The 25,444-nt window shown below is 41.1% G+C and overlaps 1 protein-coding gene across 2 annotated transcripts in view; it reads right to left on the bottom strand.

Moving 5' to 3' along the window:
• ZMYM2 (zinc finger MYM-type containing 2) overlaps positions 1–24,953 on the bottom strand; it is a 36,271-nt gene extending 11,318 nt beyond the window's left edge. The window contains exons 1-8 of one of the 2 annotated variants that reach the window (XM_072134268.1): positions 24,655–24,953; positions 15,626–16,453; positions 13,747–14,029; positions 12,789–12,951; positions 11,790–12,002; positions 3,026–3,230; positions 2,243–2,358; positions 1,719–1,832 (exon numbers count right to left, since the gene is read on the bottom strand). In XM_072134268.1, coding sequence (XP_071990369.1) covers positions 1,719–1,832; positions 2,243–2,358; positions 3,026–3,230; positions 11,790–12,002; positions 12,789–12,951; positions 13,747–14,029; positions 15,626–16,379 — 1,848 coding nt within the window. In that variant the 5' untranslated portion in view covers positions 16,380–16,453; positions 24,655–24,953. Of the gene's footprint in view, positions 1–1,718; positions 1,833–2,242; positions 2,359–3,025; positions 3,231–11,789; positions 12,003–12,788; positions 12,952–13,746; positions 14,030–15,625; positions 16,454–19,930; positions 20,348–24,654 lie in introns of those variants that run through there. The other variant, XM_072134269.1, reaches the window with a different exon arrangement.
• Positions 24,954–25,444: the final 491 nt, after the last annotated feature.

The following is a 25,444-nucleotide window of genomic DNA, read 5'->3' as shown; positions in this document are numbered from 1 at the left end:
GCACATAACTTAAAACAATTCCTAATAAGGGGGGGGGGGGGATAAAAGGTGCTCAATGGGCAAATTACTTCACGGTTGTGATGCTGAAAGTTTATTGATAAAAGTTAGTGGGTTTCCGTTTGAGTAGGCAGAGATGCTATAGTGTATCCGCTCAGGTTTAAACTGGCTCATTTCCTTCAATGCATACTAGAAGACATTTTTTATTCTTAAGTGATAATTTGGGGGAATTGTTTATCGTTGCATCTACTGGAATTACATTGAATCCTTGTTTCTTTGGTTTGTTACATTGCACCTCGGCAAAAACTGTATTTAGAATGAGAAAAATGTTCTGGCGCCACCTAGTGTCTGTCAACTGTCAAAACTAAACGAGAATACTGCTGCCCTCCTGTGTTCTACTGGTGAACTGCAGGAAGGAGCCTTTTGTATTGCACTGGTCTCAATACCAGAAGTCTGTAATGGAACTTTACTTTTTTCTTTTCAGTAGTAGAACTGTAGAGTCTGCCTGAAGCAAGGATGCTCTTCATATTTTGGCCTCCAAAGGTAGGTTTTTGTTCTAGTGCTCTAATTTCTTTGTGTTGTATGTGGTTATGAATGAAGTGTTAAGAGTCCGAAATGGTTTGACAACTTTATGACTAAAAAAAAAAAAGTCACACATTGGGCTAGTTGTTAAAAGGGATTTTCCCATCTGGGCATTCACATTTTCTTTAATCTGCCATATACATTTCAACTGCATGTTTTTAAAAAATTCTAAGATAATATCCCATAAATGTAGTAATATTGTTCCCAAGAAACAAAATAGCTGTCCTTGGATACAACCACCGCTGCACTTGTAGTGGCCACACATGCGCTCCCGGACTTCAGGTTCCCACATGTGACGACACGGCACCCCCGAGCTCTGGCCACCCCAACCAGAAGGAAGGATTATATTCTGATTACTCAGCAGATCTTACCCATAAGCGGAGAGCATTTAGCTACATCTGCTCAAAATTACATTGAAAGCAATTAAAATTTCTTTACCCCACGAATCCCATGCACCTGGATGACAAGCCACACTGTCACTGATCCTCATTTAGCTGAAACAATAAGGGTCTACAGGCCTGGAAGGACTCTGGAGATTCCAGACGAAGCTCAACACCGGTTTCACTGGAAGCCTCTATGTCTCTATGTAGCACCAGTCGACCACCAGTACCACAATGATTGCTAAACTAAACCACAGGACGCCCATGACATGGAGATTCTCTACCAAGGGCAATTTGAAGAGGGCAGATAAATGGACATGTGGTACCGAATCCTGCCCAACTACCTTGATTCAGTGATCATTACCACAGGACGGGTGTGGGACAGGCAGGAAATCCCAGACATATGCAATAACTATTTCCTTCTGCAATCACTCCAGTGTAGGTGGTCGTATCCAAAAGACAACAATCTTATTTCGAAGGGACAACACAGCTACATTTTTAAAGAAATGTATTAAAGAAATGTACATAGCAGGTGAATTAAACTATATGTCCATGCGCAAATGGGAACAACACTTTCCATTTGCCCTCCACCACTGGGAGACTGGAGTATTTATGAAGAGTCAATGAAGTAAATAGTGGAGGGAGGCAAAAAGTCTGTACAATCAGCAAATGCTAGAACTGAGAAATTTTGAAGACTGTGTGGATGTTGCATTGCTTATTCCTCAGTTTTCAGTGTTTTAGAAGTTACAGGCGTCTTACCTCCCAATCCAGTGTTACTGGTTTGTTGGAAAACATGTTTTTACAGTAATTGCATTTCAGCTGAATGTCACTGGCGACGTGCTGGCCATTAGTAGAAGACTGCATGCTGAGAGTCTAAACAGGCAAAAAAAAAACACACACATCCATTAAAACTTAACAGGGCAGGGTTTACACATTTGTCTGATATGCAAATCAGTATATAGTAAACCTAGTTACTATCCAGTCAGACGACAAACAAAGCAAAGCCATTTATACATCAGAAAAAAAATATATATATATATTATCCCACTTAAAAGATGTCATCTGTTCTGGACTCCTTTTCATCATTTTACTTATAACAGCACCCCCTACTGGTGAAAGTGCAGATGGCACTCTGAAACAGCATGTAATAGACTACGTTCAAGTTTATTTTAACCCTCATTGCACCAAATCAACATTGCAACTCCATGCAACAAAACAACAGCTTCAACAACAACACATAGATGACAAAAATTTTTCTGTACACAAAAAGAAAATGGACAAACCTGAAACCTAGCGACACATCCAGAGCTACAGAAGTTATACAGCTTTCCATCAGGCATTGTGGCTTGATACTGAGGTAAGGAGTTTCTTTTACAAAAATGACAAATTATTCCCGGATCTAAAAAGGGAGGGGAAAAAAAATAAATGAAAAGTCATCTTTATTGATAATAGCTTGTCACAAAACCATGGTTGGCACATGCAAAATACTGGACACCATTGCCTTCCGTCTTTGGGTTGTCATGCCTCTCAAACTTACAGCGGTCACTAAGAGCAGAGGGACCATGGTACAGTTCATTGCGAAGAGCAAATAAAAATACTTCCGGCTGAAAGACCACCTAGAGAACTTGCAGAAGCTGCAAATCCTGTTCACAGTTCTGCTGCTAGTTACTACACACACACACACAAAAGGTATGGTTACACATCTCCCCAGCGCCTATACGTAGCATTATTCAGTTTGTTAAACTGATTAAATTTTTAAGGGAAATGTAATGTACAGACGGTCCCCTACTTAAGGACACTCGACTTAGTGTATTCATTTTGTAGGGGAGAATAAAGTAGTCATGAGACCTGGTAAAAACAGTTTACCAGTAACAATGACCAATCTGTACAGACATCACAGCAGTGCGAGGTTCTGTGCACACTGATGTCATTGCTTCAAGGATCCATGATGCATCCACATACCCATTGACCTGCTTTGGCATACAAAGGGTCTGACAAGGTAGAGCATGATGGCATGTGGGATTGCTACATGTGTGGAAATAGAACCACAAGTGTCACAAACTTACTCTGAGTGGGTATGATGGTCTGCACCGGTGGTGGAGGCGGTGGAGGGGGTGGTGGCGGCGGCTTTGCATATTTCGCTTTGTGAATGTTCATACACGTTGTTGAGCAGTACGGCTCCATGTGCCCATTTGATCCAATGCACTGAGTCATGTCGAAAATTCTACACTGAGCTTTACAGCCGGTGCAGCTGGTTAGTTTCCCGTGTTTCTAAATAAAAGAAAACAAAAAAAATTTATAATTTAGTAAATGGAAAAATGACAAAAGCTTTTCTTAAAAGCCACCTTTGCTGCCTAAACATAAAAGCATTGTATCAGCCAGCCTAGATGTAGAAGTAGCAATGGTAAAAGGGAATATATTCAACTATAAGAAATCTAGAGCAAAAGACAAATCATGAGCAACCAATTTACCAAAAGGAAAAAATTTAATTCATATAAAAATTAAAAATAAAAGGAATCAAAACTGGAAGCCCCACAGGTGGAGGTGAATATGAAGGTGCAGAGACAAGCAAAGGAGGGACAGGCAGAGTTTACTGTGCTATGTAGTATAGTATATAATAAGTTATATGTAGTTGCCACTTTGTAGTTTTATGTCTCAAGCTGCAGTTTAGAAGTGTTTTTTATTAAATAAAACATACCTTTCTTATTCATTAGGATTGGTGGTGTTGGTTATAGTGACTCAAGAGGATAACAAATTTGATAAAAAACGTGAACAAACCAAAAATGAACTCCGTACACTACGGATGTAAGATGTAACGGGATACTTTTTCTGCAGCAAATATCTGGATCAGGATCAACATCCCATTCTAAAAGCCATAGATCCTCAGGGTCAATTTGTATGTAAAAAGTGTCCAAGATTCGCATCATTACACTCAATTCTAATCCATTTGTTTCCTAAAAGATATTCCCGGAAGAGCATCCAAATCACATGAATGAGATCTGGAGAGAAAATGCAGCTTGAAGATACGTGGGTTTGGGGGCAACATTTTATTTATTTATTTATTTTAATATGATGGTTCCACTACCATAGTGGTCAAATTTTCTTTTCAGATATAGTTAAGGAATCCAAGTTTTTAAGTCAGTCCCTATTGCCTGTATATTTTGAATATTTAAATAGTGTAAAATTAAAAGGGGATTTCCCGCAAAGCAAGTTAGTCACGTGGAAAGGCCACAACTTCGTGGGAAAACCCCCTTAATGGCGTTAATTGCATAACTTCAGATAACTTTTCTGTTCCATTTGCTGGCCCTGGAGACAATTGGATTTTAGACTGTTTAAAGCCCAGACAACCCCTTTAAATCCGGACAGAGCCTTGATGCTTATTCCTCGGTCATTATGGATCTATAAATGGTGATATGGATGTAATCTTTAATCACTATGAATTTTGTGCGGAAAAAATCTGCTACATTTCTACACTTTCCTTCAAAGCCAAAGGCAGATTTGGATGCAGTTTTCGGATAATGATTGATACTAGCGAAATACCAAGAGATGAGTGAATATCACAGGGATACTCCTTCCACAAGAATGCTGCAAATATAGTTTTTAAAAACGAACAAACATACAGCACAGTCCACAATGGATGATCACTACTATAACCAGACTACTAGCAATGAGACATCCATTCTAACACATTTTAGGGGATTCCTGACAAAATCCTTTGCCCTGAATTACGTGCTATAGAAATAATGGAGCTGACACGGACAACACACTTGGCAAAAAGGGTGATAATATAACTATACCGTGCATTACACAAAGCAATAATATAGTGACTGTTACAAAGGCACAACCTACAATTATGGGTCACTTAATGCTATGTCTGGTCTAGGTTCAGGCAAGGACATTAGGGAGTCGCCCACGGATTTTTTAGAACATGGAATCGGCCAACGATAACTTGGACTTCATTGGAAAGTCGCAGTTTCTGCAAGTCATGTGACTGCTGTTATCACTAGTGACAAAGTTAGGCATAAATTGGTTATACTGAACAGGTACAAACCCAAGACTGTCCAAAAACTTAAATCCAGACACTTATCAAAGTGTTCAATGCAAATCTTCCGCAAGGATATGGGGAGTAGAAAAAAAAAAATTCTTAAAAAGTGACGTGGATGGCAGTCCATGTACTCCTGAACAGGATTTCATTGGGACAAGCAACACTGCCCTGGAAGAATCAGGCATGTTGAAAGTCAACATGACCAACCCTCACGGAACATAAGCCGGGGCTAAGCATCTGGCAAGCACTTTACACTGTGCTCTGCTCACTAGCCAATGACTACAGAAAGTCTATAACCTCCAGACATCTTGCAGGACAACAATTTGACACCCTAGTTGGATACTAGCTTTCAACTTACCTGATGGATCTGCAGTGTTTTCACAACACGTCTAAAACTTGGGAATTTTTCGGGCTTCATGCGTTTTAAAGTAGCACCGACCAAATGACTGGAGATGTGCTTTATAAAAGATTGTTCATCAAGACTTTTTGGATGCATGCTTGATACAGGGTAGGCCCCTTGTGTTATTTTTCCACTTCACTTCCTACGGTGATTTCAGTCCAATATTATCTTTGAAGACTCTTCATTTATTGTGTTTCTTCTGCATGGGAAAGCTCCCAATGTACTTAGAACATTATACAAAGAGTATCCATCAGGGGTTCAATATTTGGACTATATATAGTCCCTCTATTTTTGTATTAAATCATAAGTGATAGCTATGTGATCAATAGTCTGTTCAATTGCTGTGACCCCAGCAAAAACAAGAATTAGGTTTTCAAGTCCAGTGTGTGAATGTTGTAGCGGTGTGCATTTGTGTTGACACCTGGTAGTCAATACATTTTGATCCTGAAATTACCACCTTATTTTTTTGATAATGGCATATATTAAATTTTAGTGGATGAGCTGTACCCAAATAAGGCAGATCCGATTGTAGGGGCTTTATAGTGCCTCAGCCTATTTTTGTTTTAAACTTTTTAATCCAGCAAAACCTAGTAAAATTGCTTATTTATGCAATTTTCTGTAGAGGCTACTGGGGCATGGAGAAGCCACGCTATGCCCCAGTAGCCTATGTTGATCCCTTCTACCAGCCAAGGTTCAGCACACAGCGCATGCGCAGCTTCGACTCCAAAGCCAGAGCTACTGCGCAGTTCGTAAACAGGCTGGTAGGAAGAATAGACATGGACTATTGGGGTGTGGAGAAGCCATAGCTCCCAGTCCACACTCCAGTAACAGAGAAAATTTGCATAAATAAAATAATTTTTTACTAGGTTCTGCTAGATTAAGTTTTAAAACAAACAAAAAAAAACCAAAAACACATTGGGGTAGCATATAGCAACCTACCATTGGATCTACTTTATTAGAACTACCTACCATCGGATCTAGCAGATAGTAGGTTTCCTTTAATATCCAATGAGACGAGGACTCCCAAGATATGGATGTGTAAAGGAGGAGATAAAGTGGTAGCACAACTACAGGCGAGACAACTCGCTAGAGTTCATTTGCACAATAACAAAAAAATAAAAATAATCAAAAACCAACTATGACAAAACATTAAAAGTGTGTCATGTAACTAAGTATGAACCAAAATAAACTACAATCAACACTTTTTAAATAAACAGATTTTAATAAAACAGAACAGAGGTTAACAGAGGACATGTACAATGCTAGATTTGTTTGCCAACAGTATATAAGCAATCCTGAACACCCAACATAGTATATACTATAGTATTTTAAAGGCTAAGGAGATTGTACACAGCTTGAAACATTTAGCAAAATATTAATCAAGTAGTTTATGAGTTCAGTACGGTGGTTTTAACATAGGTAGAAAGCAAATTTAGAATGGGGGGATGGGACTGCAAAACAAGAGCAAGATAATGGATGGCTACAAATGCAAGAACAGTGAAACTCCGGATAAGTGGAAACTATGTAAAGCACAAGTCTCTGATACAGAGTTTCACTTAGTTTTGTTTTACTGCATTTTAGATTTTCTACACCCCCCCCCCCCCAGATATCAAATGTGCCCACCTTATACTATGCTACCAATCTACTTTGTTTAAATATCAATTTTCTTTATAAAGATAATTTAAAAGATTTTTTTTAACCTGCATAATACATTCTAGTGAATAACTTCCTCATCTCGCTTCAGTACCTTGGGCCTCACCTAAGAACAAGGCATTAGAAAAGCTTAGTATTTCCGAGCTAAAAGAGTGACACTACCTGCACATGCACAATTTCAGGACACAAACAATGGACCTGTGTTGTGTAATCTGCGTGCGAGGTCCACTCACAAATCAATCATAGTACAAAAAGACTGGCAGAGGAGCAAATACGTACAGTTATAGGACTTGTTTTATCATTTGCAAACTGAATAGTCAATCAGCGCATACATAGGGCCCTGGAAACCATAGCCGTGTTTATGAGCCCATAGAAGCAGATTTTTATATAAGCTATCTATTGAATTGACAGATGTCCAGTTTTTACATTTGTGTGCATTTAGCCCGAATATTATTTATGGCATTATTTACATCACCACGCCAGATATTTTGGAAGCATAGATTTCCAAAATGACAGGCACTGAAGCAGACCACATGACTTCATTGAGGTCCAAAAGGCTTTGGCAAAATGATGAGCATCTGATCCAAAGGAAAAATATTAAAAAAAAAAAAAATCTCCCAACTGTTTTGCATTCAGATTTTGATTCAAAACATTCTACCTGAGCCTCTGACAACTACCAGCAAGATTCGTGAAAACTATCAAAAACTCTTCAAAGCCAATTAAAAAATAAAATATGTATAACTATGTAAAATTACTACATAGAATTTAACAGGAATGTAATTTTAGCTCAAATTCTTTTTTTGATATCAAATCAATTAGACCTTGTATTTCGAAGCAGAAGGAAAAAAAAAAAAAAAAAAAAAGTCCTTCGGGTCTTAAGGCAAATATTCTTAAAAGTGCCATCTACATCGAAACAAGAGTGCTCAATCTTGTGGGCTCTACATCTTCAACTTAATCAGTGTCACGGAGCTATTATTTTCTTATATTTGTTATTCATGGCTTCCTTTTTTCTAAAGCCAACTTTAAAATTAGGCTTCTGAAACAAACCTGTGAACCTGGCTAATTAGCGTAATTTTAAACGTATATTTTAAAAAGGAAGGAGGCCATGGATAAAAATAGAAGATTACCACAGTCACAGTGATTGGATCTATGGGTAAGTCTACATTCACACGGCCGTATGCGGGATTTATATACACCGTATATACATCCCCCATAGACAGCAATGGAGTGGTACGGTGCAGCAGACGTGCCCAATGTTTCTCTATGTAGAATGATGGAGGTGAGAGGTGCTCACCCCCACTTCCTCTCCCTGGCGCCGACATCTGCCCATTGTGCCGTGGTACGGCGGGTGCGTGTGTGCGAGGATGGCCTAAGTGTCCCTTGCTTACAAGGCTTGATTTTGAGGATGGCAATTCTCTCAACCCAATACATTCTTTTCTTTTTTTTTTTATAGTTTGTCTAAGATGTCTTGTCACGTCTTCAGGTTATTGACCAATCCTTTACACCTGATGTCAAATCATGCAAGACATTGCAGGTTTATGGCAGGAGTTTGCTTCCAAATGTCTCCCCTCTAATAGTGGAAGCAAATATCTGCTTGCAACTCTACAGCTGACATTTTCTGCTTGTTGAACTCTTCCATAACATGTGCATTGGGAAGGTTTGAAATTAACTTTTATTGAAACTTTTATAATGAATAGCAAATTTTCCATACCAGAGCTGGTCAGAAAACCTACGTACATGCAAACAACGAAATTACCCTGTGTGATCTGACCAATTCAGTCAATTTCCATCAGGAAGACCAAACATTTTGGTTTGAATCAATATTGAGTACTAATCCTGGATTTGAAGCTCTGAGATATGGCACAAGATAACCTGCAAGAAGCAGCCACCACATCTTGCAAACTTATTGTCTATCCACAGGAGGATAACGAGAGGGCTTTCCATTAAGATTCATAAATATGTGCCTAGGGAAGTTTCTTTGGCGAAACCACCAAATGGTCTTCTTGGAAAGTTGTCTTTCGAATGCTTGCTTGGCTGATGTTAATTCCTTCACCACAACCCACATGCATGCTCAACTTTACAGAGCGAGCATGTATTCTCAAATAGGTAGAGGGGTTTAAGCTGCTGCCAGACGCCTCTTGAGGCAGTTTATCATTCAGGAGAAGAAAAAAAAATTTGGGCCTGTTGAAATCCAACACATTTACCCTACTTTTGCCCAATATCCAGCCTTGGGATAAAGTCAGGAACCCCCCCCCCCCCCCACCATTTAATTAATTGATCACTCTAAATGACTGATTAGAGAAGCATTTAATGAAGCTCCTTATTTCGGTAATGAGCATTACCTAGAAAAGTGCTGGATACAAATACCAATATCTTACATTTCAGAACTATAGGGACTATCTGAAAATTATATTAATTAAAAAATATATGTGACAAGCAATCTGCAAAAAAGTTAAGGAAATCTACCATGAGGAATCTACCATCAGAAGTAGATGTGATTTCTTCTGACCGCCTCTGCCCTAATCTGTAATTTAATAATCCTGGAAACTAACTTGTTAAAAACTTTATTTTAGTAATATGTAAATTAACTGCAGTTAGTTTACATATTACTAATATAAAGTTTTTAACAAATTAGTTTAGGTTCCAGCATTATTAAATTACAGATTAGGGTGGAGGCAGGAGGAATCCATCATCAGATCTACTTTCCTTTAAAAATAATTTTGCCAAATAACTTAAAGATGATCTCATCATTATCCTTGATATTAGTAATTACACTATGTTTAATATACAATAAAAGGGCTTAAAAGACTTCCACTTTCAGCTAATAATTGTTAGTGTGTGTAATTAAAAGTTACACAATATAATGTCTATATCAACTCCTCATTTCTAGAATCAGTCACACTGTGTCCGTGCTGCTGTTTTGCAGGGACTCCTATCATTAATCACTGATGCCTGGAGTCCCAGCCTCAGCAGTCCATGGAATCAGGTTGGCGCACGGTTCGCAATTCAGACTAACCATGGACAAGTGCATTACCACTAACTTGCGTCTTTGCCGTCTCCAGTGCCTGAAGATATAACGTGAAGCCTACAGGTGTTCTGCTTTAGCGTCCCCCCACAGTGCCCTCCATCATGCTCGATGCTTTGGCCTAGCTTAGTATTCATTGTATGGATAAAAGTCACCAAATATATATTGATGCAGATGTCTATTTGGCTGACAATTTGTTTCTAAAACAACTGATCCAACAAAGCAAAGTTCTTAAACCTTAAAAATGGATCTATGAATAACACATATAAAAGTATGATTAAGTACATATAACTTGTGAAACAAACTAACAAAAACCCAAAACAAACCACCACTATATATTTTTGGTCTAATGGCTGCAAAATTGCTATCCCTAAAAAGAGAGGCCTACAACCCCAGCATATGGTTGCGAGTAGAAAAATAAAGTCATCCTTATAATCTGAACACACACACTGGATATATTATCTAGATAAAGTTTTATACAAATGCCAAAGAGAACACTTCTTGTTTAGTATGTTAGCAATATTATCGTTAAAAAGGACATCTTTATGCACACCTAGTTCATTTAGTATTAGAAAAGAACCACAAAGTCATCCACTCAGTAGGCGGCACACTTTATCCCCTCCATTAAACAGGTATCACATCTGCTTTTCTTCCCCTCATAACCAGTTCATCCATGTGTTAGGCAAACAGTCAATGATTAAAAAGGCCATCATGTTTCCCCTGCAAAGGTCTCTGAAAGGGAAATGCATGGCAGGCCCTCACCTCAGCTCATATCTGGCAGAAGCCGGACTAGATGTGATCATTTGACTGGTTTCAGGAATAGGTTTAGCCGAGATGCCTCAAGCAAGCATATTCACCTCCACCACTTTACCTGCATGTTATTTCAAAGACCGACTGCCAAGAGAAAAGCCAAAGACGACACTACCAAAACTTTGTTAAAAAGTAAGCCATTTCCTAGTCTGCAACAAATATGAACCCGAATGCAAAAATGTATGTTAAGCATGTTATTTCCCACCCTTCAACACACACGCAGGCAATTCTCTTATTAGCCTTTACTTTCTAGCTATAAATGAGGACTCCATCACATATGCATGGTGAGCACTGTGAAATCCTCCCCTGTCTACAGAGACCAGGCCTGACTGTAACATGCAACAAAGGGTAGCACTGCAAAAACTAAAATGAAAGATTTTCAATGAACAAGTTGCAAATCAGAAAATGAATACTTATGATATTGTTACAATTTTTTTTCTTTTTTTTTTGCCGACAACATCAAAATATAAAAAAAAGGCATTGGTAAAAGACAAAAAGATGGTTGGTATTTGCCTCTATGTCCCATAGATATTGATGTCAATGTCAAATCTACAAGCGGGAATAACATATGAAGAGTGGGCAATCTCGATATATGTATATATAAATTGTTTTTCTTTTTTTAGTAGCAACTCTTCTTGAAAGCATCTTTATGTTTTTTTTTGTTTTTTTTTTTTTTAAAAGACCTGAGAGTCAATAATGCACAAGGGCTGGTGTACAGGCAATACCAAGCCCTGCATTGTTTGGAAAGAGTTTATGCAGGTTCCCACTCATTGTTTCACATGTTCAGTAAGATAGGCGCCTGGTACAAATTGCATAGCAGTGTGTGCAGACTAATCACAATGAAGAATTCTTTCCTTTCTAGTAGTATATGTTGGGAACACTTGAAAAGTAGTTTACCAGCTTAAATTCATTGAGGCAGGCTGGACTGCAGAACCTCTTCCACTGGCCGTCAACCATGAGTACATTGTCTCCAGCTCCTTTGCTTGGCAGGTATTCACCGCAATGCTCACAGCAATTCATGATCAAACCGTTGGCCATCCGGTAGCGATTGAAGCAATGGTCGCTGCACAGCTTGTGAGTCATGTTTTTAAAGCTTACTTCATGACGAATCTGCAATTATATAAATGAAAATTCTAGTCACCAAAATATATAGGGTGCCTACAGAAAATATTCAATAAAACCAATTATATCTCATACACACACAAACATTGTTTTTGTCTGTGTGCTAGCCATTGATTCAATGAATAGTACATGGACAAAATTTCTTTGGGCTTATACACAGAGCTATAATTTCCTAGGCTCCACGTACGAGCTAACTGTCCAAGCTGCAAGACTAGAAGCAGGTCCTATTCCTGCCCATAGTGTGTGGCTCAGAAATTCTTGGGTGACTTTGCATGGGCTGCAAACAAGTGACCACGGATCTGTACTATGCCTTGTTAATGAACATGTTTACGCATATATGCTAATAAAGAGGAAACTTAAACTAGTAACTACATCAATTACAACCACTATACAGCCAAGAAACATTGCTAACAGATGAGGGGAAAAAAATCCTTCCAAGGCAATATGTCTGCTCACTAGTGATCTGCCGAGGCAACTCCCCCAATTCTGTACTACCCTATAATCATCGGGCTTTGATGATCCGCGCAAAAAGTTTTGTAAACTATTTCTTTTTTATTATAAAAATATTAAAGTCAAATGAGCAACTCATGAAAAGGAGTGGCCAACCCCTTCAAGATTTAATAAAATCATCCGTGCTGAAACAAACGCACTGTGGATTATTTCATGTTGCAAGAATGAAGGAAAACTATTACTTGGGTTCGGTTTTCCACTGAACCACAATCACTGTAGAATTCACAAATATATTTAGGTTACGTGAACACAAGAATATTATACCTCAGTTAATTTGCCGCAGATTGTGCACCTTGACTTGTTTTGATTTTTGGCAGAGTTCTGCTTGTCCTCATACAATGATAAGCAGTAGGTACTGCAGAATTCCTGGAAGGATTCACTTGAATCTACTTGGGCAACAATTGTTCCTTTCATTGTTGTTATATCTCTGAAAAAAGAAAAAAAAAAAAAAACATAGATTTCAGTCATGAGCAGGTACACTTTGGGAAGGTGCAAATCTAATTAAATCTGAATAATTAGGCAATCCGTTATTTATATTATTGAAGAACCTGCATGGCTTTATTACACCTGGAGGGTATTTATGAGTATGCAGAGTGACTAGGGAATGTGCCAGAGGGCATCACACCAATGCTGTATCAGCCTGTATTACGCTTACAGCATTGGAGAACATGAATTCCATTTAAACCCCCCCCCCCCCCAAAAAAAAAAAAAGATCCTGTCAGCAGTAATTAACCAAATATTATCCAGTAGCTGGATTGGTTTATTTACTATTGCAATTTTTTCATGTCTATGCTTTAAATGTTAGAATATAAAGCTTAATTTAGGATGGTTTAAAAATTCTAAAAGTTTACAAAAGGTCTATATTTTGCAAGAGGAAATACATTTTAGCAAAGTTAAATGGAATCTGTGAGAAGTTTGAGCACCTCAAGAACCATATAGATAACCAATGTTAACATACTCCGTATGATGCAGCAGATCTGTTTCCATTAGAAATCTTAAAGGGACACCATTTAAATCAGGAGTGGGGGCAAGAAAAAGCCCATATAGGACCCGTTTCACACTCAATACTCCCCTATATGAAGCAGAGTAAAGTCGCCAAAAAGCAAGCTCTGGCAGAGCAATTGACTGGCTTGCACAACCTGTTCAAAGACTAGATCTGGCTTTCAAGGGAACAGATTTTTTTAGTGCCCCGAAATATTAGGTGTAGCCAACGTGTGCTTACTTTTTGCACATTGTGCAGAGCTTCTTTGGAGCTGGTTTCTGTGAAAAGGATGACAAGCAAGTAGTAGAACAAAACAAATGAGTGGATCCTTTCCGCTGATATGCAGTCTGCCCTTTCTGAAGCGGCTTCTTGCAGTTTGCACAAGTGACTTTAACAGCTTTTGCCGGCTGCTGTGATTGAGGAGATTGCAGGACTTGTTTTGGAAGGGAGGCCACTGGTGACATGGTATCCACGCCAGACTGCTGATTACGGGGAAAGGATGCAGATTGTGATATCCATGCGTCTAAAAAGAAAAAGGTTCAAGATTTAACATGAAGTCACTAGAGTCAATGCTGGTAAAGTTTTTGTCAGCTTTAAACATAGCTATATCTTAGAGTAAAGGTGTCCACAAATGTCCAAATAACCCAAAAACATCAGCATTTACTGTCAATTGTCTGGGAGCACCAGTACATGGAACTTTATACCATGCCAAATCCAAAGCAAAGTGAGTATTCACGAGAACCGGTCACCAAATGTTACCCCATTAAACTAACACTTTAGGTAGGGTATGAAAATGTTTTCATGTATTAATAAAAAAAAAAAAAAAATTCTGCAGGAGATTTACACCTAAAAACATGGTGAAATACTAAAGATACGAACCTCAAATTTAAGACCACACCAGGCTTGTTGTTCTGGGAGCTACTGAAAACAAAAAAACATGTTGTGCTTCACTTGTTATGTAGCTCACAGAACTACAAGCCCGATGTGACCTGTAAAATGCAATTGTTATCCTTTATATGGTTCTAGATGCTATAGAACTGAAGTTAGAAGCATGTGAAGAGAAACTTCCCCCTGCCTCCTCTAAACTTAAATCATATTTTAGCTGACATGAGTTCTCTTCTCACACAAGTTTGGGAGGAGAATTTTTCTTTATTGGTAGATGTCCGATATTTCACAAAAAGAGAGTAGAGAGTTCTACTTAGAATGTTTCATAGTGTACCTGAGGGGCCTGCTAGTTGGGGGTAAAATATGTTGATAGGGCCCCTTTCTTATGCAAAGTGTTGTATCAGCTTGGTTAAACTTATCTGATCCTATGTGGTTTATTTGCACAGCAGAAAATACCTGCTACTCCCTCAGGACACAGACTGTTGACCAGAGCTGAGTAGCTTAGAAATGTGACAATCTGAAGTAGGTACCAAATAGGTACCTCCAAATGGAGGTTATAAGCTGCAAATGCTATGCAACAGCTCAGGGTGAGCTGGTGCCGGCGCTTATTTTCATTATGTTTTTAAACCGTTGTAAAGCGTTTAAACGCTTTATTAAACTTTATATACAAGTATCTTCACCACACCGTGGTTGTCGCTCGGTGCAACATGCGTGCGACCACTTCCTATGCAGGCTCACGAAGTGGTCGCGCTCACGGTGCGCCGAGCGCGGACCACGGAGCGGTGAAGATACTTGTATGTAAAGATTAATAAAGCGTTTAAACGCTTTACAACGGTTTAAAAACATAACAAAAATAAGCGCCGGCACCAGCTCACACTGAGCTCGTGCACAGCATTTGCAGCTTATAACCACCATCGGAAGTGGTAGGTTTCCTTTAATTTCAGCTACTACAATTTATGTAGTAGCACACACACAGGACAATTAATGGGAACAAGCATCTTCTTATATCCACAAAGTCCAAGTATAATCAGGCCATCTAATAGCCATTTTATATCGAAAGGGGGTATTCTAGTGACTTATAAAAAATAATTACTGATTTATTCGAAATATTAAAGGCTGCAGGTGGGGGGGGGGGCGGGGTTCCGGCATATTCATTATTGTGGGACTTGCCATTCCAATTCGACCAAATTTTTTTTTTTTTTACACTTGAACTTTTCACTCTTCAAACACTTACCAGAAGTATGATGCGTTGTAGATTCTCCATTCTGAAAAACATCACCACCAACACTAATTCTCCCTGGGTTGTAAGGTCCTGTCGTGGACTTGGTCTGTGAGGTAAGTGGTGATGGATAAGTTGAAACATGCCCACCAAAATTGGTTGACTGCAATCCATTAGGTACATCTCCCATTCCTGGATTCTGCAGCGATGTGACGTGAGTGATCATCAGATTCATATCTCTACTCTCTGAAGTCTGATGGTCACTTACAGAGTTCATTCCAGAATCTAGAGTGGTGACATTTGCGATCTGTATTTCAGAGTCAGGCTCAGTAGTAATACCAGAACTCATGAGGCCAGCATTTGGTTTGTTTCTTGAGAAGCTGGATGAAGATGGATAATCCACGTTAATTGGTCTGTTGGAGTCCATAAGTCTGCGATTGGTATAAGTGGAAGCATTTTTGTCATGGACACGACTGGGCTCAGGTTCTTCCTCATCGTCAATGATTATTGTTTCACTTATTGCTCCCTTGTTAGTATCTAAATCCTTGCTGGAAGTGTGCGATTTCAAGTCTGCCCTGTGATTTTCTTTTGCCGCAGAGGAAAATCCTGCACTCCTCGGAGCGGCGGGCGGTGCGCTTTGAGGCACCTGCACAGGTTCAATGAAGACGACATCATCATCGTCATCAACTACAACCGATGTGGTCTGGAAGGTTTTAGAGGAAGCTGGGCCACCAAAAGCATTGCCCACATTTTTGAGTCCTGTAGCCATGGCATGAGATGGAAAACCTGAATTTGTGTCACTTTTCAGCTCCTTTTAAAGGACACATGTATGTTCCAGGTAACCTAGGAAAAGGAAAAAAAATAGTGATGGTTAAACGATATATAAGTATATTAACATTAGTTTAAGGAATATAAGGAACCATATTTTTTATTTTCTTTCTTTTTATTCGGTGTCCCCTCTGTAGGCTCTTTGGGAGATTTTGATCTTTCCAAGTTTAAGAGATTGTCAGTCTGAATCACGGACCATGTGTTGTCCAAAATTCACAGACTTAACACTGTGTCCCGTGACCAGGACCCCAAATATCAGTTATCTATAATGCAACAGGCCACAACAAAAACAGCTCTGGACAACAGCTCCAACCTGTAATCATGTCCTCCTTTCATTGCCCAGCAAAAAACGCTCTGTTATTCACTAGGTAAACAGAAGGAGTGATCCAGTACAGTGGAGCGAGATCCAACTGCAATGTTAAAACGTCATAATTAGCAACATCTCATTAAAAAGGCATATTCATGTAAATGACGTACAACAGCAAAAGGAATAAATCCAACGAGTTTCAAGAGCATAAAAGCGCTCTTCTTCAAGGTATTCACTAACTTGGCTGTATGTGCTTAGGGTGCAGGCACACTTTCTGCTTGTGAGAGGTGTCACGCTTCTAACCAAATCAAAGCGCACTGAGGCGGCCCGCAGACAATAGCATATGCGTTTGATTCCGTTACAAAACGGAACCAAAACCTGAACGTGTGACACCACCCTAATGCGTTTTGAAAAACAATGCAACCTAGAAGGGGGAGGAGTTAGTGCCGGTAGCATTTAAGTTTCCTTTAAATAACACATGGAGCTAATTACTGACCGCCTCCATTTCAAAGGAAATGCAGATGCCATCCCCCTCCTTGTTACGGCTGCATTGCGTTTCAAGTTTCAATGTGTGACTGTGCCCTTATAATGGAAGTGTTGACTGCAACACAGACACACAAACTTCAAATTCTCTATAAATATTTTCTAAAACCTCATTTCACATTCATGTGTCCTAAGGTCTGCCCAGTTTCCCCAAAGGAATAATTCAAAACCACCACAATCAGGAATCAAAGGAGATAAGATTCCCTGCTCTTTTGGCTAGTTGTATACATGCGTCTAACAGGCGGTGCGCTATCCTCCCCATACACACTTGGCTTATTCTGAATGCATGGTCAATGGGGAGAGCCATACACACTTTTTGAAAGAATAACCTAGGGACCTAAACATCTCCCATCAGGGTGGATGGAGTTATGTGGTCAGAACCCCTATCCACTGTTAGTTCAATAGTTCACAGCGCTCGGCAATTTCCATCAGCTCCATAGAGATGAATGGAGAAGAAAGGTCATGTGCGGCCGTCGGACCCCTCGTTCTCGCGATCTTGGGATAGGGCCCAACTTTCGTTCGCGGAAAAACCCCTGTAATAAATCAATCCACATCAGACCAGGACTTGCACCAGTTTAGCATCTCTGAAATGGGTGTCACCTCCACTAGTTGTGAAATGGAAATCACAGCTAAAAGGGCAATGACTGCAGAAGAACGGTGCACTAGCTGCTGTCTGTAGCTAAGCCAACGCACCCCTACGGCACTGACCGGCTGATTGTCTGCATGGTTTGTGGTAACATCTGTGTGCTCCTTCTACCTTTATTGCATTCATTTTGTCTAATAATTGACTGACAAATAAGAGGTAAAGCTTTTACTTTAATACTAGCTAGAACAAACATACAAAGAATGGGTTGAATATCTCTGCAAGACACCTCATACTATTAACCGTACAGGGTTTGATGGATGGTTTTCCACTGGATATTCTTTTTTGCTTCCAAATTTCAATTTAAAAAAAAAAAAAAAAAAAAAAAAAAAAAGGTTAAGGAACCATCACACTCTTCATATAGAGCTGCTGAATGTAGATGCCACCAAGAACCATTTTACAGAACCAGATATAGTATAAGACTCAACAGAACAAACCCTGGTCTCCATGGTGACTGCAGAAAGTCAGCTCTTGCAACAGAGTCTCCCTGTGAGCCCTATGTGCATTCAGCGGGTGCTCCCATCGGCCGTCACATGCAAGCATCAGGCTCCATCTGCTCCAGCAGACATGGTCGCACAGCGCCATCAGCAGGAAGAAGAAAAAATAAAGAACACAGATGCAATGATGGCAGTGTTATGCATCAGTAAGGCAGGACTAACAAATGAATAAGAAGCCATTTGCAGCAGCCTCAAATGAAGTGTACACCCAATTATAGCATAGTCACTGCAAAACAATAGCGCTGTACTCACAAGGTTCTTACCCAGCACAAGGATTTCCTGGGCATAACCGTCACAGTTCTAGTTCTGCTGCTCAGGCCCACCCCAACAATTTTATTATTTTTCTGTAGCAATGACATCGGGTCTACAAAACATCAGTACAACAGCTAATAAATATATATACACCTGCAAAAGTGACCTGATCAGTGATGGAAAATGTGAACCACCACCAATCAGCAGATTATACACCATTCTGTGGATAGTTTAAAAGTTGATTTGTGACTTCAGTGGTTGGAAAAGGCCCTCTAATTAGAATTTTTATGGCATTTCCTCATCCTGAAAACCATCCAACTCCCTTTGGCTAGATTCTGTCACAACCCAATCTAAATTTATCCATGGGGCGTGATATCTACAACCTAAAACAGATACTTATAGTTAGGGGGGGGGGGGAGACAGGAGAGCCCCCAATATTTTTGGTATACTGTGTTTTAAATTGGTATAGACCGATGTACAATTATCTCCAGAAGAGAGAACATGGCATATTCACACAGGTAGGTAAACTAAGTTATGGAGAATTTTATCTGTGCTTTTTTCTAGCCTACATACATTTACCTCCAGGGGGGTGCAACTAGAAGAGACTTCCCACCATTACAAATGATGCAAAATCCCCAACCCTAATCCATTTATCTACAGCTTACAGGGGTTCCAGAGCTAGAATACTGATGACCTATCCTTAGGAAAGTCTAACAACAGCTGGAACTGCAGCCTTCAAAACAGGCTCCTCACCACAACCCAAACAACAGCACCATACATAGTATAGTGGTTGTGCTTGGATCTGCACCCAGGCACAATTCGCTCAAAATTGAGTGCACTACAAACAAGCGGGGGCACTTCTGCAAAAAACAGAGATATTTTAATTCCTGAAAACCTGTCAAATACAGTCAAAGCCGAAAACAGGTTATACACAAAGACTAATACCTAATGTGCGTAAACTGTCAATACTACGTATTATTGAGATACGATTACCCTTATGACTAATGCCAAGGAAAGAAAGTAGAAATTAATATATCAATGACAGGCTACGAGAGCATCATCACAGTCTGTATTGCAGCACAGGTCAGTGTTGCCATTTGTCAATTTCTGCAGCAGATAATTACTACAGATCTCATTTGTTTAAAGGGAACCTGTCATAAGGAACCTCATTTTCACTAAAGACAGCTGCATTTATGCCCTTCTGCCTTTTCCAAGCATCTGCATTACAATATAAGTGAGTTATAACTTACCTTACATCCCGACAAAATGCTCTGTGTATTCACAAGGATTGGGCTTCAATTTTGATGCATTAAAAAAAAAATGTGACCTGTCTGTGTTATTCACTCCTCAGATCTCAACCCCCCACCTTTGTGCTCCAGTACAGCTCCTCCCTTCTCCTTCACAGAGGTCACAGCCTGGTGAGCTGACATCAGGGGAGGAAACCCACGCATACACACGGAGAGAACACTCAAACTCTTTGCAGATGTTGACCCTGGGACATGAACCCAGATCCCCAGCGCTGCAAGGCTGTAATGTGCTGCCCCATTCACACCATTACGAAAGTTCTCAAACAATGTTGTTTGTACAACAACAAAGTTGGCACCTCTAGTTTTCACTTCCTCCCACAAAATTTAAAGGGAACCTGTCATCAGAGATTGACGTAATTAACAATGACCAGTATGTTATGAAACTGATTAACAACTTCCAGATCATGTTTCTTTCATGGCCGAGTGTGGTGGCATCAATCAGAAAATCAACTTTAAAGTGAGATGTAATTTGTTTGTATAAGGTCATGGAGGCGGAGAGCTCAGCATTGAAGACAAGCTCATCTCACCTCAGAATGAAGGAGACCTGGTTAGTGATGCTTCTGGATGTGGGACCATCAATTACAGTGATGGGAGCTTTCTGAAGTGAGGAGAGCTTGACTTGAGTGTTAAACTCTCCGCCTCCTTGAATTATTACAACCAAATTGCATGTCCCTTCAAAGTTGATTATCTGGATGATGCCATCGCGCTGGGCAATGAAATAGACATAATCTAGAAGATGTCAGCTGCTTGATTACATAATGGTAGTGGTTTATTATGTCAATTTCTTCAAAATCCCTTTAATGGTGGGGATGTATCATTCTACCAATATAGAAGGTTTTAGACCATTTTTAGGCAGTTTTCTGACACATCCAAAAAAAATTGTTTAAAGTGCTTGGGCCTCCTGATGTATCCATCAGGTAGATGCGTCAGCAGCCAAAACTATGCTGTTTGTTAGCTGGCGTAGCGTTGCTCAAAAATCATTTGAACGTTTAAGGCGAGGCCTTCTGTGTTTTCACGGGATTACATGGGATTTAGCAAATGTTAGGGGGTAAAAGACATTAGACGACATCACCTGGGTCACATGATATTAAGTGCTGAATGATGTGAAGGAGGAAGAGGGAAGAGTAGAAATGAGCGATAGGATCCCTTAAAGCTGACTCACTGCACAGGTGCTGAGCAAGCAGGGGGAAGGGCAAGACAGTGTAACAGCTTGTAAAGCCAGATCAGAGAGAAGCTAGGTCTGCCCCTCAGGCTCATTTGCGCAATTTTTTTCCTTAGAAAGGGCTTTAAGGAAATCTACCATGTAGAAACGCCCATTATTAAGCAAACATACCTATAGACAGATGCAGGTCTTGTATTGGCCAGGAACTAAGGTGTTTAGAGGGGAAAACATTTTTTAAATTATGTAAATGAGCGTCTAGCACACAGGGCGCTTGGGCAATATTCTAATTATTCATGCCCAGAGCGCGACTCAAGCAGCCATGCCCGCGCTCTATCTCCCTGGAGAGCCAGTAACGTCACTGAGCTCTCGGGATCTATAGCACTATAGGATTATGCACTGCTGCTCTAGAGCTCCAGAGTGCTCAGTGAATAATTACTATAATACCTGAGCGCCATGTGTGACGATCACAAGAGCACCGGACGCTCATTAGCACAATTAAACTTTTTTCCGCCAAAACACCTCCGTTCGTGGCCAATACAAGACCTGCATCTGCATAACAACAACTGTCTAAAGGTATGTTTGCCCAATAAGCAGCTAAAAGAAGAGCAGATCCTGACAGAGGATATACATCAGCATGTAAGTGTGTTTGGTTTACAATGCTTCATCTTGGTGGTAGATGTCCGTTAATATGCACTTTCGCCTCCTCCCTGTAAAATATTGGATATTGGCTATAATTCTACCCCACGTTGACATGCAGTATAAGGAGATTGAAGTGCACTCTGAATGCAGTGTGGAAAAAGGCTTAATGAGAATTACCAGAACTTTTAGTGCCCATGACCTAACCTTAGGAAAGTCATTAAAATCAGATTGGCAGGGGTCCATCAATTCCACTGGTCAGCCTTTCACCAGAAATGCAGTGTACTGTAACTTGAACAGTGCCATAAACTGTGGAGAAGTTGAAGCAGGTATTGCAATCTGTCACCAAAGCCCAGATTGTATCAGGTTTGCAACTATATTACACTGCTCCTCCATATAGACGCATGAAGTAATAGTGAGGGGTCCGACTGTTTTATTTGAAATGGGTAAAATGGACCCCATTTTAGAGCAGACATTTGTTGTTCCTTCAAAGCAAAATTACCACAAAACTTACAATTCTTCCAAAATAAGTGAAGCATAAATCAAAGTATTTCACTTCACTGCAGCACAAAGTATTTCAGACCTTCACAAAGACTAAAAATTCCAGAAATTTGTTGAGCTGGCGATCAGGACATTCTTAGCCTGCTAAAGGGACTGTCCAACACAAAGTAAAAGTTGCTTTACTTAACCATTCTTCATAATAGTGGATAATAATCTGATCGGTGAGGTTTCAACCATTGAGACCACCACAGATCCTGAAATGTATAAGGAATAAACTTGTAACAACCCCTTAAAAGCAAAAACTACCTGAACCCCTCAAGTGGAGCTACTGCATCTCCTGTTTTGTGATGGAGCTCTTGAGGGCAGATCACCACTGCAACCAATATTTCCCGCAATGGCACAAGCAGGGACCCCCTACACATGGGACTTCACTTACTGTTCAGGACACTTCAAAAAGACCTGAAACTAGCTGAACACACCAAAACAGAGATACCACAGCGAGAACCAGGCATCCAGTCATGGAACAGAACTGTCATGTTCAATTAAACACTATTAAAGGGATATTCTGGTCACAGCAAGTTACCAGATCTTGCTGATCACTGGGGATCCCACCAATAATAATAATAATAATTTATATAGCGCACACAGATTACGCAGCGCTGCACAAAGCATGTCAAATTGGTACCCGTCTCCATGGGGCTCACAATCTAAACAACCTAACAGTATGTTTTTGGAGCGTGGGAGGAAATCGGAGGACCTGGAGGAAACCCACGCAAACACGAGAACATACAAACTCTTTGCAGATGTTAACCTGGGTGGGATTCGAACCCAGGACCCCAGCGCTGCAAGGCAGAAGTGCTACCCACTCAGCCACCCATCATGATGGTCAATTGTATCTCCCCAAAAAGAACAGAACGCATACATCTATAGCACAGCAGAAGGCTAAAGCTAAAACCACATGATCGATATTTTCGGTTGTAGTCATTTTTGGCCACAAATAACCCTGATTCTCCATATCAGTTGGCTTTTCTTCTTCAATCAGAAAGTTACCCTTTCGTTAGGGGATGTCTTGCCGTTAACTAAACATCCCTTTATAGCATTCATCACAACGACATCACACCTATGGCTAATCAAATTTCTGATTTTTTTTGGGGATGAAATCTGCATAAATAACGCAAAGATCTCTAATATTCTGCCTGTTAAAAAATGATAACCTGGTGGACGTTATATATAAATCAGTAGGTGGTCAATGATTTGTCATGTGATATAGTAACGGGAGGCCCGAATGTAATGAAACAGCAGTGCAGATGTGATCCCTGGACTGTGTCCGATCCTGCTGGTTCTCATATGTAGCATGAATGCACAGCGCAAAGCCAATTCCACTGAAATCATTTTGACCAAGCATCCCATCTATCTGTATGAACAGTATGGATTTTGAACATTTGTGAGCCCCAATTCTGTGTAATATATGTGCGCTATATAAAGCATTATTATTGATAGTAGTAGTATAATAGTGGTAATCAGATGCATAGCACTATGCTGAGGAATTACCCACAGCTCGGGTGGTGAGGGGGTCACGCTGTGGCAGATGGAGCTGTAATAATACATAACATTTGCATTCTGCCCCCTTGCGCGCTGCATTGTGACAACTAAGGCTGCGGCGACACCTAGCGGCCGGGAGGCGGCGGTACAGCAGAGCGGGCGCGCTGCCCCCTCCCACCAGCAGCCGCGCTGCCATCATGTTCCAATCGGCGCACTCACTGAGCAGACAAGGATCTCTTCTGCCTCACACAATACCACAGGCAGCAGATGGGGCCTAGTGCACACAGCTGAGCCAGGCCGCACCAGTATCACTACTGCCCCCAGGCGGGGATACGGGGTAGTGCTGCTGCCTGTATACCTCACACACACACATATATGTATATACAGCTTCTTTGTATGGCGGGCCCACGTTACAAAGGGTTAATGTTGTTGCCCTGTGGGACTGTTACTGCCCCGCCGCTGTTACTCGCGCTGCGCTCTCCCGGGGGCGCTGCCGCACGTCGGCCGTTAGACGGACAATACCGAGCAGCCCCGGCACACCCCGAGCTGACCCGACACGACACCGACCCCCCGCTCCCCGGCCCTCAGGCGGCAGATTAGGCATCAGCTCCCGTCATGAGGAGAACACAGGCGAGCGCCATTCCCCTTCACAAAGCGGGCGGAGAAATAACCGCCACACACCGGGTAACAGGGGGCAAATTACACCTACCCCCGCCAGGTGGCGTCAGAGAGCGCCTCCACATGTGAGGGGTAAATGAGGGGCAGCCCGGACGCTGTATACGTATATCCCCCGTTATAGTACTCCCTCTCATCGTCGGCTACTTACCGGCAGCGGGAGGTGATGGAGAGAACAGGCCAGAGCCGCAGTTTTCCCTCACAGCGATCCTTCCCCCGTAACCCAACTCTCCCGTCCAGTCCCGGAGCATAAGGGGGCGGAGTCAAAGAGCACAGCTAATGTCCCGCCTCCCTAACTACTCCGATTGGCTCGGAGCCGCTCGGCAAACAGGCTAAAGCAAGGCTCGGCGGATTGGTTGACAGAGACGTCAGTCACTCGCAAGTTTTCCCGCCTCCCCACTCTCTAAAGTGTGAAGGGCGGGTCCTTTGCCAAACTTGATGAAAGCGAAGCACCGCCCATGCGTTGCAGTTAGTCTATGAAGGTGGTGGGGGGAGGGTCAATCTGTGCCTGGCGCTGTACTGGCAAAGCGGCTGCCTCCATCCTCATATTGACGGCAGTATACGGGGGAGGAGCTTACCCCTAAGGGGGGGGGGGGGGGGATGGGCGTGTCTCAGCTATGCGCTATGTTTATGGAGAGAGAGAGAGGCTGCTCGGTCTCGCCATATAGCCTGGCGCACCCTTTCAGCGCCGGATCGGAGAGGAGTGTGTGTTAATGCGCCGCGCGGCGCTATTACCTCAGATTACGCAGGTGTAAATAAGCAACGCAGCTAGAGAATCAAACGGTGGCGCTGCGAGTTTATTGTGAACACGCAGCCACGTTTTGTGGTAATAAACGCAGCGTGTAACAATGGTTTAATGAAATAAAAGAGTCATGCGGCGGGGGAATGATGGCGGCCGCTGTGGTGCACAACAGCCCCTGAAGCAGAGAACTGCTCCCACC

Source organism: Engystomops pustulosus, chromosome 2 (genome assembly GCF_040894005.1).
Source record: "Engystomops pustulosus chromosome 2, aEngPut4.maternal, whole genome shotgun sequence".
Lineage (NCBI taxonomy): Eukaryota > Metazoa > Chordata > Amphibia > Anura > Leptodactylidae > Engystomops > Engystomops pustulosus.
Note: the sequence above shows the minus strand (reverse complement) of the source record. Positions and strands in the feature narration are given on the sequence as shown.